A 14807-nucleotide genomic window follows, 5' to 3' on the forward strand; every position below is an offset into this window, starting at 1 on the left:
GAAGTATTTGTAGTCATTGGTCACATGATTGAATGATGATTTTGGTGTCGTTAGTCATACAGTGAAGTTGGGAAGGGATTGATGGTAATTTGGGAAGGAAAATGAGGTAATGCATGATGAGAAATGTTGGTGTGAGTGTCCTAAAGGGAGTAGGTGGAAGGTTATTTGAAAAAGATTGAGAGGCCAAATCATCTCATTCTTAAACATTCTCCTAAAGGATAATATGATACTATGAATGGCATTAATGGCCAGTCTTATAATTGAGCAATTATTATGTGCCTGTGCTAAGTCCTTGTTCTTTTATAATTTACATTCCGTACAGTTTACTAACTTAAGATATAATTCAGTGGCTTTATTATACTCAGAATGTGTACATCCATCACCACAGTCAAATTTAGAACATTTTCATTATTGTAAAAGAAATGCTGTACCCCTATGCCATCATACTCCAATCCTATATCTCTCCCAGCCCTAGGCAACTAGTCATCTACTTTCTGTTCCCATAAATTTGCCTATTCTGGACATTGCATATAAATGGAACTGGACTTGGGTCCACTTGCCTACTGCACAGCAAAGCCAATCTACAGACACCAGGTTGTGGTGAGGGAAAGTACAGCATTTATTGCAGGACACAAAGCAAGGAGAATGGGCAGCTAATGCTCAAAAGACCCAAGCTCCCTGATAGCAACATTTGGGGTGAGGGCTGCAGGGTGCATGGCTTTCTTCTGATTGGTTGGTGGTGAGGTAACAGAGTGATGTTTTGGGAATCTTAATCATCACCCTTCCGGTTCCAGCTATTCTGGGGTCTGTGTGCTCATGGTTAGCATCCTCTGCATGGGTGGACGTCTTAGTTTCTTCAGGACAACTCAAAGTTATGCATCAGATTGTTATGTATATCCCTTGAGGAGGAACTAGGACTCTGTTTAGTTGCTGAACTGTCATTTAAGCTATCATTACTTTTCCTGTTTGACTGCTTTTCCTTTGTTTCTGTATACCCTCACTTTCCTAATTATTAACTGCTTGAGTTTGATCTTTGGAACTAAGGGAAGGTCTAGGAGACTAAAGCCTTTTTCTACAGATAAGAAGTGGGGAACATGAAGGGGCTTTTGTACCTAGGAGGACCCCACAGGGTCCTGCTTGGCTTCAATAATGTGTGGTCCTTGTGACTTGTTTCTTTCACTTAGCACGTTTTCAAGGGTGATTCATATTGTAGCCTGAATCAATACTTCATTCCTTATTGTGGCTCAACAGAATTCCACATTTTGTTTATCCATTTATCAACTGATGAAGCTCTCTTTCTGTATGACTTTAATCTGCCATTTTCCCTGACTGCCAAGTAGAGGAGTGTTTGGTAGTTGGTCTTCCACCCTCAGTTTAACTTGTTAAAATATTATACTGGATCCACCTTATTTTGTTCTCAGTGGCACATGAGGACAAAGTTCATCTTCTTTGTGTGGGGAATAACTTTCAAACCAACTCTTCTCATTCTCACCCTGTTGCAGGCCATTTGAACAACTGCTTTTGAGAGTAAGTTCAAAAGCGTTCTTTTTAATCTTTTTATAGCTGTTCAGAGTATTTTGCAGGATGTGTGGTTATCCTTTGTTTTTGCTTCTGTTTTGTTTTCTGTCTGCTTTTTAAAAAATGTGAAGGTAGATAAGTGCTTGCTATATGCTCTGGAGAATCCTAACTACTTTAAAGGGGAAAGAAATACAAATGTCACATCAAGTGTAATCTAAGCTATGAAATAAAAATTCGCATTGTCAGAAATGTACTGCTGGGTAAAATAAGTTACAGTGCAGAAATACTTTTACTAAGTAGAGTGGGAGGTTGACATTTTAAATTACAATTGACCCTTGAACAAGCACAAGTTAATCCAAGTAAAATTTATAGTTGTCCCTCCCATATCTGTGGATTCAACCAACCACAGACTGTATAGCGATACCAAAAACTTGGCCTCTGTGTGCCGGTGCCAGTCAAATCTCAGAGACAGAGTTTTGGGTGAAGTAGAAAAGGATAGCTTTATTGCTTTGCCAGGCAAAGGGGGACACAGTGGTCTCCTGCCCTTGAAAACTGTGTGTCCCAACCCGGGAGGATTTCTTAAGGAGTTTTATAGCAATGGTTCAAGGACGGGGCTGCTGATCAGATTAGGGTGTGTGCAGGGCCTGCACTCCTTTAATCTGGTCTCAGGTAATCTCTAGATGAGCTTCTCTGGTTCCTTTAATCTGGCCTCAGGTGGACATCTCTGGAATGAAGAATGTAACTCCATTTGTTGGGGGATTTATTTCTGTAAAGAGCTCAAAGATATTGTTATGTGTATCCCTTGAGGTGGAACCAGGACTCTGCCCCAAGGCTGCACTATTGTTTCTTGGCTGCTCTTCCCTTGTCTCTGCATCCACTGCCTTCCCTTATTAGCAACTGTTTGAATCTCCCTTTTGGACTCAGGGAAGGTTATGGAGGCTGGAGTCTGTTCCCTACAAACAAGAAATGGGGGACATGGAAAGGCTTCCGTGCCCAGGAGCCCCACAGGGTCCTGCTCAGTTTCAATAGTACTGTAGTATTTACTATTAAAAAATATCGGCATCTAAGTGGACCCATGCATTTCAAACTCGAGTTGCTCAAGGGTCAACTGTACTGTTTTTTCTCCTTCTGGACTACATAGGTAATATAATTTAAGTGAAATCTTCAAGCTTTCCCACACTTGTGATCACAGCAGTGGGTCGTTTTCACTAACATTCCCATGTATTCACTCATGAGAATTTACTAATCTCCTCCTATTTACAACCAGACACTGCAGGATTACATGATTGGCCCTGCAATTAGTTTAGTGTATACTAACGTGTAGAAAGCTTCATCACACACCATACTCTTTCACATAAGTTTCACGTATTAATCCTGTGAAGCAGGTAGCTATTATTCCCATCGCACTGATGGAGAAACTGAGTGCCTAAATGTCTGACATTTCAAGAGCAGTGAGAACCAGAATATTAGCTTAGAACTTCTGATTTCAAAACTCTTCTTTCTTCTGCCTCATAAGAGCCATTACAAAGGTGTTAAGCGAACTTGGATAAAGGAGACATAATCTCTGATTGAAGCAACATCATCTTGTTCACAGTGGATTCTTTTCTGACCTTTCTAGTCTTAGGTGAAATTGGATTAAGCACCCATTTGACATCCTATGAAAAGACTGGTGTCCTCCCCTAAAATATCTACCAATTCCTGAGTCCTTAGTTTTTTATAATTACGTAATTTACATAGTTACTCCAAGATTTCCTACTTTCCAACTTCTCATTATCACTCATTCTTCATTTCCTTGCCTCTCTGTTTATTGATGTATCCAAGCAATGGATCTTTCCTCAAGCTTTTATCTTCCTCCAAGCCCTTAACACAGGAAATTTGTGTGAAGCAGGTTAATTTGGAGAGAAATGTGGGACATTAATTCTGGCAACAACTAACTGAATATTGTACATTAGAGATCCCTCGTACTAAAAGTCTTCTAGCCTCCTCAACATGAGGCTTTCCTGCAGGCGCATTTCGCTGAAATCTCCAGCTTGCTGCTCATCTTTTTCTTTTCCTTGCCCCTGCTCATTTATCACTCTCCTCCTTCCCACTCCTAAACTTTATGAACCAAGACCTTGGACCCTGCCTCTCCCTCCTTAAAACTGCCTATCAAAGTATTTTTTCTTTTAAAAAGAAAAAGGAGAGAGAATTTCCTCAAGAACTATTTTTAACCTATATATTTTTTGTCTGGCCACATGCATTACCTAATTATCAAAACCTATTAAATAAGTTATTATTATACCAAATCTGTAGTGAGGTAATGGAAGCATAGAGTTAAATAACTTATCCAAGATCTCCAAGCCAATCAGTGGTAGAGCCAGGACCTGATATTCTCAAGTATGCCTGGAAAAAGGCTGTCATTCTAACATCAGTAGGATATTCTTATAAGACTTGCTTCAAAAATTTTTCATAATCACTTCTATTTCAGTTGACACCTGCTGGGGAAAATTATTCGGTAAAGTAGCTTTGTGTCTTTATTCTAATTCTATCCTAATCTAGTGACAACATGGATTACTTAAATATTGCAACCTAGGATTAGCCTATTTTTAGCTTGTAATTTACATCTGGTAGAGATTTTTTAAAAAGTGGAAGTCAAAATTGTCCCTTTAAATGTAGAGTGTTTTGTATACACATGGACATAGTTGACTCCAGGGCTTCCAACTTTGGCACTACTTACATTTTAGGCTGAATAATGCTTGGTTGTGTGGGCTGCCTTGTGCATTGTAGGATGTTTAGCAGTGTTCCTCTACCCTCTAGATGCCAGTAGAACCTCCCTAGTTTCAAAACCTCCCTAGAACCAAAAATGTCTCCAGACATTGCCAAATATCCCCTGGAATAAAATTGCCCCCAGTTGAGAACCATTGTGTTATATCAAAAACTCTCCCAAGGGACTTCCCTGGTGGCGCAGTGGTTAAGAATCTGCCTGCCAATGCAGGGCACACAGGTTTGAGCCCTGGTCCGGGAAGATCCCACATGCCGCGGAGCAGCCAAGCCCGTGCGCCACAACTACTGAGCCTGTGCTCTAAAGCCCAGGAGCCACAACTACTGAGCCCACGTGCCACAACTACTGAAGCCCGTGCACCTAGAGCCCATGCTCCACAACAAGAGAAGCCACCTCATTGAGAAGCCCGTACACCGCAACAAAGAGTAGCCCCCACTCGCCGCAACTAGAGAAAGCCCGCAAGCAGCAATGAAGACCCAACGCAACCATAAATAAATGAATGAATGAATGAATTTATTTATTTATTTTAAAAAAAACCTCCCAAACTTAATAACAAAGACAAAAGTCGTATGATAAGTGCCCACAAGTCTGACAGTGATAACAGTACTTGTCATTTGCCTTTCTCTAAGTAACTACAGACATGGCCGTTCATTGTTTAGGCTAATTGAGGTGCTCATGTATCATAGAAATAATAGAGCAAAAATGCATTATACATGGCTAGAATTAAGCTTAATAAACTTGAGACAAATTATCTGTTCAACTCTGATTATTCAGGGAATGACCCTTTCCTTTCCTATGTGTGAATATCTCTTCTCTGGCCTGTCTTTACCTTTCTTCATCACTAGAAATTGAAATTAGTCCACAGATATTTATTTAGTGCCTTTTGAATACTTTAAAGTGCTAGAATTTCAAAACATAATGTGTAGAAAGATTATAGAATCATGATGTTTATGAAATCTTTCCAGAGTCCTGTTCATGTCAGGTCAATGGTTGAGCCATCTACAATAGGTTTAGTAAATTCTTACTTATCCCCAAGGACAGAAGTGCTGCAATGTAAGTTGCTCATTCCAGACTTTCACTCTGATGGTGCAGATGATTTTCTGTATCCAAATTGCTTACATTTCAGTCTGTTTCCTCATGTAGGTTTCCTTTGTGGATATGTATGCCCTAAGACCTCAGAGTTAGAAACCAAAACAAAAAGTGAAGTTCAAGTATATTGATGTGCATGTTAACCTAGCTCTCTCTCTTTCTCTTTCTAATTTTTTTTCATAAGTGAGATTTTTTAGTTCTAGATGCCTCATTTATGTTTTTGATTTTATTTCATATTCAATGTGTATTATAATCTATTGTAATTTAGTGCAAAGAAAAATTGTATCAAGTATATTTATAGCAGTCATGACCAGAAGGGAAATCAGATGTGCCTAATTGAAGGAGAAAAAGCAAAGTTCTTCTCTCATGTGGCTTGAACCTCAACTAGCCTCTTATACCTCAGATTCTGTTTCATTCCATTTGGATGACTAGTACTTTTGTGCTTCTAGTAAGAATTATTGCTATGATAATATCAAAGAAGTGACTTCTCTGAATGGAAAGCTTGGTCCCATCTAAAGTATTATAAGGACCTGATGGTTAAAGAAACTATGAAAGCACAAATAGTTTAGGGAAGAAAAAACTATGGTCTCTCTCTCTCTCTCTCTCTCGGTCTCCATTTCTCTCTTTCTCTTATCGCTAATCTGTAATGAGAAACTGGTAAACCAAAAAAAAAACAAAAAACAAAAATCACTAAAGCAAACTTAGGAAGAAAACATATAATACTAAATACTAAAACAGGGCAATTTTTCACAGGCTTTTATTCAATGGCCAAAGAATGATTTTTCAATCAAAATTAACACCTCATTTAAGGAGCAGGAGTTTAAATCCAGAGAGACCATATCCTTTTGGACTTGAAATCAAACTTAAATAGAAAACTGATAAGGTGCTGACACACTGCCCTTCTTTAATTCAAGAACAAACTTTCATCTCATAGTGAGACAGTCTTTTTCCTTATACTGGCTTAAAGAAGACATATATAAATGACTGACAAGAAGTATTCTTAAGGAACACTGTCTAAGAATATAGTGTGTGTCCCTGGCAATGAGATGGCTTTTCCCTTTAGTTATCCCGTAGTAGCCTTATTAATTTCTAGTTTCTTCCCAGATGACAGTAACCCCCATCTAAAATGACCCTATAAGGCAAGTTCAATATAATAGTATTGTTAATCCATTGAGAAAGCAGAGAGTAAATTCTAAAATTTCTCATCACATGGAAAAAAAAATTTTGTGTTTATATGAAATGATGGATGTTAACTAAATTTATTGCAGTAATCATTTCACAATATATGTAAGTCAAGTTATTATGCTATAGACCTTAAACCTACATGCAGTGTTCTATGTCAATTATATCTAAATAAAACTAGAAAGGAAAAAAACAAGATACATAAGTAACCTCATCTCCTAGAGAAAATGTATATATGCTGGTCACAGCACAGCTCAACCACCACAATGTTGAATGTTCCTATTGAATCCTATTGAATCTAGGAGCTACAGAAACCCTCATGAGAGAATACATAATGTAAAAGCTGTGGTCTCAAACCTACAAAATCATGAACGTATTAGAGAATGAAAGAGATGGAAGGTCTTGTCTAGATAGGACCTTTGATAAAACAACTGTCTCCCTTTAAAGACCAATCGAGTTGTCTTGAATGTTCCAACCAGGATTGTTGGAACTAAGCACAGAGTGTTCATAATTAGGTTATTGCCAACCATTCTGTCTCAGCCTGCCAGTAGTAAATCTCTAAACTGATTTTGCCTTATCATGAAAGTCCTATGGTACAAAACCACCGGTTAGTGAAAAACCCATGAAGATAAACAAAGCCAGGAGATTCTGGGTCTCCTTCTAAATTCAGTGTCTTATTTATAGGACATACTGATTCTTATAAAAGATAGATAAAAGTATGGATGCTTTATTATGGATCTCTTAACACTTAGCATTTCCCAAAAGTGGTATATAAATAGTGATACCAAAGAGCAACAGGTAGGTTGATTATTCCTCAAAGTGGCAAAATTTAGTACTTATGACTCAGCCCATTGCAGATCATAAATGGGCATGTGGTACCTGAAGTAAAATAAAAAATACAGTCAAGTTACTGTGATAAAGCTTTCAATTATTCATGCTAATGGCAGGAGTGATAAAAAGAGCCAAATGAAACTATAAATAACCCTTACATTTTATCTTAGCCAGCATTCCAACATCTCTTGCACAAACAACTTTAACAGTTTAGCAAAGTTCAAATTAAAATGATTTGAATGTCTCTTTTCTTTCCTGGTAGAGATAGGGCATAGTAAAAATAACACCAGTGTAGTATCACATGTTTTTTAAAAAAAATCAAAAATGAATAAAAAGAGCAGAAGTAGAAGACATAAATTAATCACATTTTGGATTATTATGAGTTCCTCAAGTAACAGTTCTAATAGCCTCTCGTCGCTGTTGAGTTTAGCCAGGGAAAATCATGGAAAAAGTCTAGAACTCTACTAGGATGTTTTGAAAATGTCCTTCTGCTATTCTTTAAAAAAAAAATTTGATTTGAAATCTAACATATTTGAAAACCAAACTAAATTGAAGTATTAAAACAGTCATGAATAAATGCTAATGATTCTCTTCTGTTGTTTAAAGAAATAGAAATTACATTAATCAAAGCTGACCTGAGGTAAATTCATCAAAATATATTCCTAAAGTTAACAGCAAATTACAATTATATAAAAACCTCCAAGCTGGCCTATTTCTACAGTGCTGTAAGCCTCTGCACAAGTGTGCTACATATTAGGCCTACTTGACTTTTTCCCTATTTGTTTCCCCACATCCCTCTCCTCATAACCCTCCCCTCACAACCAAAATTACCACACGTAGGCCTACCTACTTTCCATGGACATGGAGTCCATTTAAAACAAATCTTGTTTTCAGACACAGTGTGAAAAAGAAAGGAGTATATGTGAGGGGAGTGGCTTCAAGGTGAATCTAATACTTTAAAGGAGGTTGATCAGGTGGGAGTAAGAGCTGCTGGGTGTATGCAGTAAACTTTTGACTGTCTTGTTCTTAGTTTTCTTAAGTGAACCACTTAGTCCATACTTGGAAATCCTTTGTAAATGTATAATCACTTCTAATTTTGCTTCAAGGCTGGTGTGTGGCACAGTGAATGAGCTTAACCAAATTCACATTTCACATCAATAACTCACCTTATTGGGCTTTTGGAAATGACAGCACTTCTAAATGTCTCTCAAAAAACTCTCATTAATGCCTTGTGTGTACCTTTCTTTCTTTTTAGTGTCCAGTCGATCTCACCTCCCTAAATTACTCACTCCCCATCCACACAACAGGTATGAGGAAGGATAAGTGATCAAATTATGACTCAGGGTAACAATTTACAAACACTTTGTTTCTGTTTAACATTTAGATCTTTCTGTTCATATAAAAAAAAATACAGTGCTTTTTCGACCTTTCTCAACTATTATATGAGATCAGATCCCTTTCTTCCTTGGCTATTGTGAATATATTGAATCTGCAGTGTTTAACTTAATCTGGAAAAGATGTTTGACATCCAACTTTCTATTTTTGTTTCAGCAAGTATTTTTTAAAAATTTTTTTTGCTATTTTAATTAATATGGGATTCAACCTTCTGTTACCAACACCAATTATTCATATATATATATAATCACTTATACCTGTCTTTTCCAAAAAAGTGAATTAATCTTGAGAAAATTAAGAAAATATCAGATCAGGAAAATGAGCTGTAACCAGAATTTGCACAAATTCGAAACCCCAGAGTCCTATAGAATTATGCTGTGAACCTTCTAGAAGTCATATGAGAATGGGAAACATGAACACTTATAAGATGAATTGTCCATAAGTTAAAACAGATCAGTGTTATATGAGCATGGTTTTTCAGAGAAGTAAGAGGCTCTAGGACCAAGCAGAGTGGTCACTGGGTTGAGGGACATTTACAGTTTCCCAGAGGGAGGAATATCTGGATTTTATAAATTAGTTCTGATGTGATGGGTCCACAGATGCCTTTTAAGAAACCACTGAGCTAAAACAAGACTCCCAATGTCTGGTCTTTTTTTTTTTAGGTTGGTTAGTGGTTAAGAAGACCTAACTCTGAAACTGTCCAGCAGGATTCTTAGCAGTGGTCTAATTCCTATAGATTCCTTTCCACTGAAGACTTTAAACCGTGGGACCCAAAGAGACAGAGAAGCAGACTTGTACAAAATGAGCTGTGTATGAAAGTTCTTTAGGCATTATTCGTTCTGCTCTTAGTTCTAGTAATATAGTTAAAGCTAGAGCTTTAAGTCAAAAAAATATTATGTCTGAGAAAATTGTTACTATGTTATTCATGGGAACCTCCGCCATAAGACTATAGTTGTTCAAGCAATACTACAACAAATGTTGGCTGGACATAGCCAAGTAGGAAGGAGTACAAAAATACTGCATTCTGCCAGGTAGATCAGTGTGAATTCTTGAGATTCTTCCTTCTTCTTTGGGTATGATATTGATTAAAACCCCAAAGTTCTCTCCTCAGCCCCCCATAGGGAGAAAATCTGAAACAAATCCTTTCTCCATTTAAAAAACAAAAACGAAAAAATATTATCCTACATGGACCTTGATTGGTTTCTGTAATAGATGATGGAATATTGTGCTTCAGTGTAATCTAATAAGCCCTACCTACATTTAAATGATAAGAAAGAAATATAATGCAAATAATACCAATAATAACAGGTAGTATTTACTGAGATTTGCTATATGCCAGCACTGTGCTAAGCATTGCACCTGCTTTATCTCATTTCATTTTATAAACTATGCAATAAGATAGGTACTTTGCTTTTATCATTTTATTAATGAATAAACTGAGGCATAGAAAAATTAACATCTTGCCCAAGGACACAAGGCTAGTAAGGAACCGATAAGAGAACCAGAACTTAACTCCTGGTCTGACTTCAAATGATGTATAAATGTCTTAACTATGTTGTATTCTGAGCCTAGCTTTCATTCTTGAGTGGCAGATGAAATTTCTAGAGGAATAGGCTTGCCATTGAGAGAAAGGGCTGAGTGGGGATATCATGGAAGGAGCAACTGAAGCTTAAAAAAATATGAATTTCCTGGGCTGGTTTTGATGTACCTATCAAGAGAAAGTTTCCCTTCCTGAAGTCAAGAAGTAAGGCATGAAAAAGCTAGACTTTTTAGTGGTCATACCTGCATAAAAGTATTTCCAAACTTTTAGGATTGTTGGATACATTCATTCCTAAATAGCTTCTTAACACACAGAGGAGGAACAGGTACACGGTTCAAGAGTAGTGAGTAGATTTTGTCTGAAATTTTACCCTAATTACTGCAGCATTCTCTCTCCATTGATACCATTCAGATGAAATAGTTTTCAGGGTAAAACAATGCCCTCTGAAGGATTGATCTCGTATCAGTGGTACATGAATTCAGCTTTTTAAAAAGTTTTTTAATATTTAAGATTTTATCTCAATAGGTATTTGAACAACCCTATAATTTTATAAATATCATTGCTTAGGTAGAACTGGATTGATTTTTAAAAAGGAGGGAGTAAATGTAAAGCTAAAACTCCAAAAAGTTAAATATTACTGGAAGCACACAGATAAAGTGATAATTATGGAGTCAATGCATGAAGGCCTGACATTTGGACAAACTTGGTAGCATTAGCTCCTTTCAGTCACTAGCTACTGCCAAGCATTAGGTTTTCCTTCTGTAGACCGTGGCTAAGTTACTGGGAGGAATAATAGAAGGGTAGGATTAAGTGTAGAATAGATTGTGTTGCCTTTTTATTTCTTCCCCCATTATGTTAGGTGATGGAATTTTTAGTGTACATAGCTATGACTTTTTTAAAAATGCATTTTTTTTTCATTTCCTTCATGAATAACATTTCCTTACTTTCAGGCAACAATGTATACCCAGTGCCCGCTGTTTACTTAGCTTTTTCCTTCTTTAGCATTTCATTTTCCAAATCCTTTGTGGAACATCAACAGTCCCAGTGTCTGTTTCTTTTTCCTCAACCCTTATAGTTTGGTTTCCTTACAGTCCATGTTGCAGGGCTGGGAAGAAGATGAAACAGTCTTGCCCAAGTCGGATAAGATGTTTAAAAATAAAAGATGCCATGAGCTGCAATTAAATAATGCTCTAGGATCAAAGTAATTTCCCTTTGCATAATAGCTACCTTACTCAGATGAGAATTCCCGAGTACGAAGTGTGCTGTATAATATGTACACACTCAATTTTTCTTTCAAATTCAAAATGACTTTAAAATTGGAATTACCAGAGTTTTCTAATATTGCATTTGGAATAATTTCACATGTTGCCATTTTTATCTCTGTCTTTTTTTTGGTGTTTTCTTTTAGTCTCATCTCTAATCTTATCAGTGATTAATTTAGGAAAGGATATGGATTTCTTAACTTACATATTTTATTGCATTTCTTGCACTGCATCTTGAGGATGACTTTGTGTTAGTTGGTAGCTGCTTTGCATTTTTGAAAATGAGCCTGGCCCTCCTCATCTCATCTTGGAAATGCAACAAATGAAATGAAGCATGAGAGAGAATCGAAATGATGTGTTTTTCCTTCTTCTTTTTAGATGGTAAGGTTGAAGTTACAAAAGAAGGTGTGAAGCTGTGCACGATGGGTCCAGGAAAAGTATTCGGGGAGTTGGCTATTCTTTACAACTGTACCCGGACGGCGACCGTCAAGAGTAAGGCTGTTCTTTTTTCTTTTGATACTTTCAGTGTCTTTTCCATAGACCTGCGATGTGTTAACATGCCTCTCAATTTTAATCTTTGTAAAGATTAAAATAATCTATATTCTAATTATTGCTTTGCAATACAGTTGATATTTTCCTCCTAAAGGATGATTGTTAACATTGAGCTAAGTTTTATTGCTGACTTATGAAAAGTATCCTTTAACCTAGAACTCATTAAATTAGGATTTACAAAATGATATAATTTTATAAATTAGAATTAAACAGAAGCAAGACTTTTCATTTTTCTGCCTTTAATGCCTCAGAATCATATTTAAGAAAATTTTACATATCTGTCTATTTTGGGTTGCATTCCCCACATAAATTTCACTTATTCATTCAGTAGTTTAGAAAAATTGAGGAGAAATGTCCTTCGTCTCATTCAGACACTGAGTAAGATATCCTGAATCCTAGAACTGCGTCTGAGTATATTCTTGTCCTCAGCTGCTCATCAAGCTGTATAATACAGCGTTTTTCTTTTCTACTGATTGAGCTTATTTTAAATCAAGGCGTTAAAGCAGCTTGTTTCCCTAATTTTACATGTATGTGTATATATGATTTCTCTAGCAACTTTTATTGCTTGGTAGAAGCAGCTGCAGTAGTTAGAAGGGAAAGAAGTTTGTTTTAAATATTCCTTCTTCCTGAGTACAGGATGTAATGAGTGTATAACAAACAGAGCTGAATGCCAAAGCCAACAGTGGAAAGTCCATTACATCTTCAGGCAGACGTGTATATTTCATGTTTGAAAAGTTCTTCCGACACATCCTGTGGATGATTGCAGTCACAAGTTACTTTGATTAGGTTGTGTTATTAAAATAATCCTGTTGGCAAAACGTCAAATTGTTCACGTTAATTAATCTTGTCTGGGTGTCACTGACTATTTTATAGATTGCTTTTTTTTTTTCCTCTCAGAAGTATGGCATATGATTGACAATATGATATTAAAACGGGTTGTAAAGAACTCAAGAATGCATGGCCAGCTAGAGTCACAGAAATTCTTATAGGTCTTGTTAGTGAATCACCTTTTTAGTCACTGAAATCACTGTAACATCAATGGCAGTTGGGGCCCTTATTCGATGAGTCTTTCTTGGCATTTGATTCTTGATCTCTGAGAACACAACTCTTTTGATTGATAGGCACTGCCATGTTTTTATTTCATGTGATTATTTAATTATATGACTCAAAGAATAATGAAGCCCTATGAACCATAAAAGATTCTGCCAGAACTTTAACTCACTTAAAAAGTACCTTAACTAGAAAAAAAGAGCAGTGGTGACTCCATTAAGTAAACAGATTTTACTATCATGCTTCATTTTCATGAGAAATATATCACTTTTAGGGCAAAAAGGAGCCATAATGGCACATTTGGATTAAAACAGGCTTTCTCTGTATTCTGAATAATTTTTTAAGGTTTTAAAATATTTAAATTATAAAAATATTTCAGCCTTGTGTACTGCTCATTTAATCTAACTGAAACTGCAGATTTTCCAAAAGCCAGCAATTGATAGTAACATGGTGCTTAATATTTTGGAATATTGAATTATTATTAAAGAAATACTTTAAATAAACTGAATCAAATATTTAAATTAATTATATAGCAAAAGATTTTTTTGTAAGATGATTGCTTGGTTTCATGAAAGTCAGTTTTCTTATTAGGTTCTTATAAAAATGCTGTTCGTTTGCACTAGCCTCTGTTGTTCTCATGCTTGGTAAATTTAAATAGACATTATGCATCTGATTGAACAAGAAGAAACTGGATGTTGAATGCAAATTATGATCCTAACTGTTTTGGCGTCAGAACATCCATCATTAAAGGGAATGAGTGATGGAGCATTTTCTTTGACACAGACTCAGATGTCTCATGAGTGTGTATGTGGTCATGTGTATTTATCGTGCCCAAAGATGTGGAGTTTGTATTCAGAAAAGAGTCTGTGGTTGATGGTGTACAAATACATCTCTGCATTTTTAGATGCAGAGGTTTTGTGTATGTGTAAGGAATAATATCTATTAACAACTTCTGAATGTTGTGTAAGAACTATAAGGTGTGAATAATGGTCATTAGTTTTTCAGGACCTTTTGTGCTATCTTCTATACTATCCAGGGAGATTGTACTTATGATTGATGATTATAGCTCTTAAATACTATTTTAAATTTGTTTAAATTATACTCTCAGGCTGATCACTTTATAATTCTGATTAGATTCCATCATGGGTGTTAGTTTTACCAAATGACTACAGTAATGCTATCTTACTCTTAACATGTGATATTTTAAAACGTCCTTATTTGGCTTTTTAGATCCAGTTGTTTCTCAGAATTCAGGATTGTGTTGAGTCTTGTCTATTTTTTCTTAACCATTATTTTGCCAGTGATGACCACTTGGAGTAACTTTCAAAATGCATTCATCTACTTGGGTGTAATAGTCTAAGTCTGAGGAAATTGCCCTACCTACTCAATAGCTTGTCTATCCACACCTTTTTTCTTTCTCACTTACCTGGCTTGTGATCCCTTTTCCCCCAACAATACCCACTTTCTTTCATGATTGAAAATGTTGATCCCTCTTTTCTTTCTCCTTAGATTAGCCTGAAAGCTGCCTAGCATTTTAATGCATTTTTAATTGCACAGTCATCACTAAATCCTAGGTGACATTCAAGAGTTCCTCAATGTGCATGAGTCATTTCTTGTTCGCAAGAGC

At 36.3% G+C, this 14807-nt stretch overlaps 1 protein-coding gene across 2 annotated transcripts in view; it reads left to right on the plus strand.

Annotated features, from left to right (window-relative positions):
* The window catches only part of PRKG1 (protein kinase cGMP-dependent 1), a 1231781-nt gene that overhangs the window by 445808 nt on the left and 771166 nt on the right, over positions 1-14807 (plus strand). For both annotated transcript variants that reach the window (XM_059899096.1, XM_059899095.1), the window contains exon 3: positions 11957-12070. In XM_059899096.1, the coding sequence (XP_059755079.1) occupies positions 11957-12070 (114 nt within the window). The remainder of the gene's footprint in view (positions 1-11956; positions 12071-14807) is intronic.

This window comes from Balaenoptera ricei, chromosome 16, assembly GCF_028023285.1.
Source record: "Balaenoptera ricei isolate mBalRic1 chromosome 16, mBalRic1.hap2, whole genome shotgun sequence".
NCBI lineage: Eukaryota > Metazoa > Chordata > Mammalia > Artiodactyla > Balaenopteridae > Balaenoptera > Balaenoptera ricei.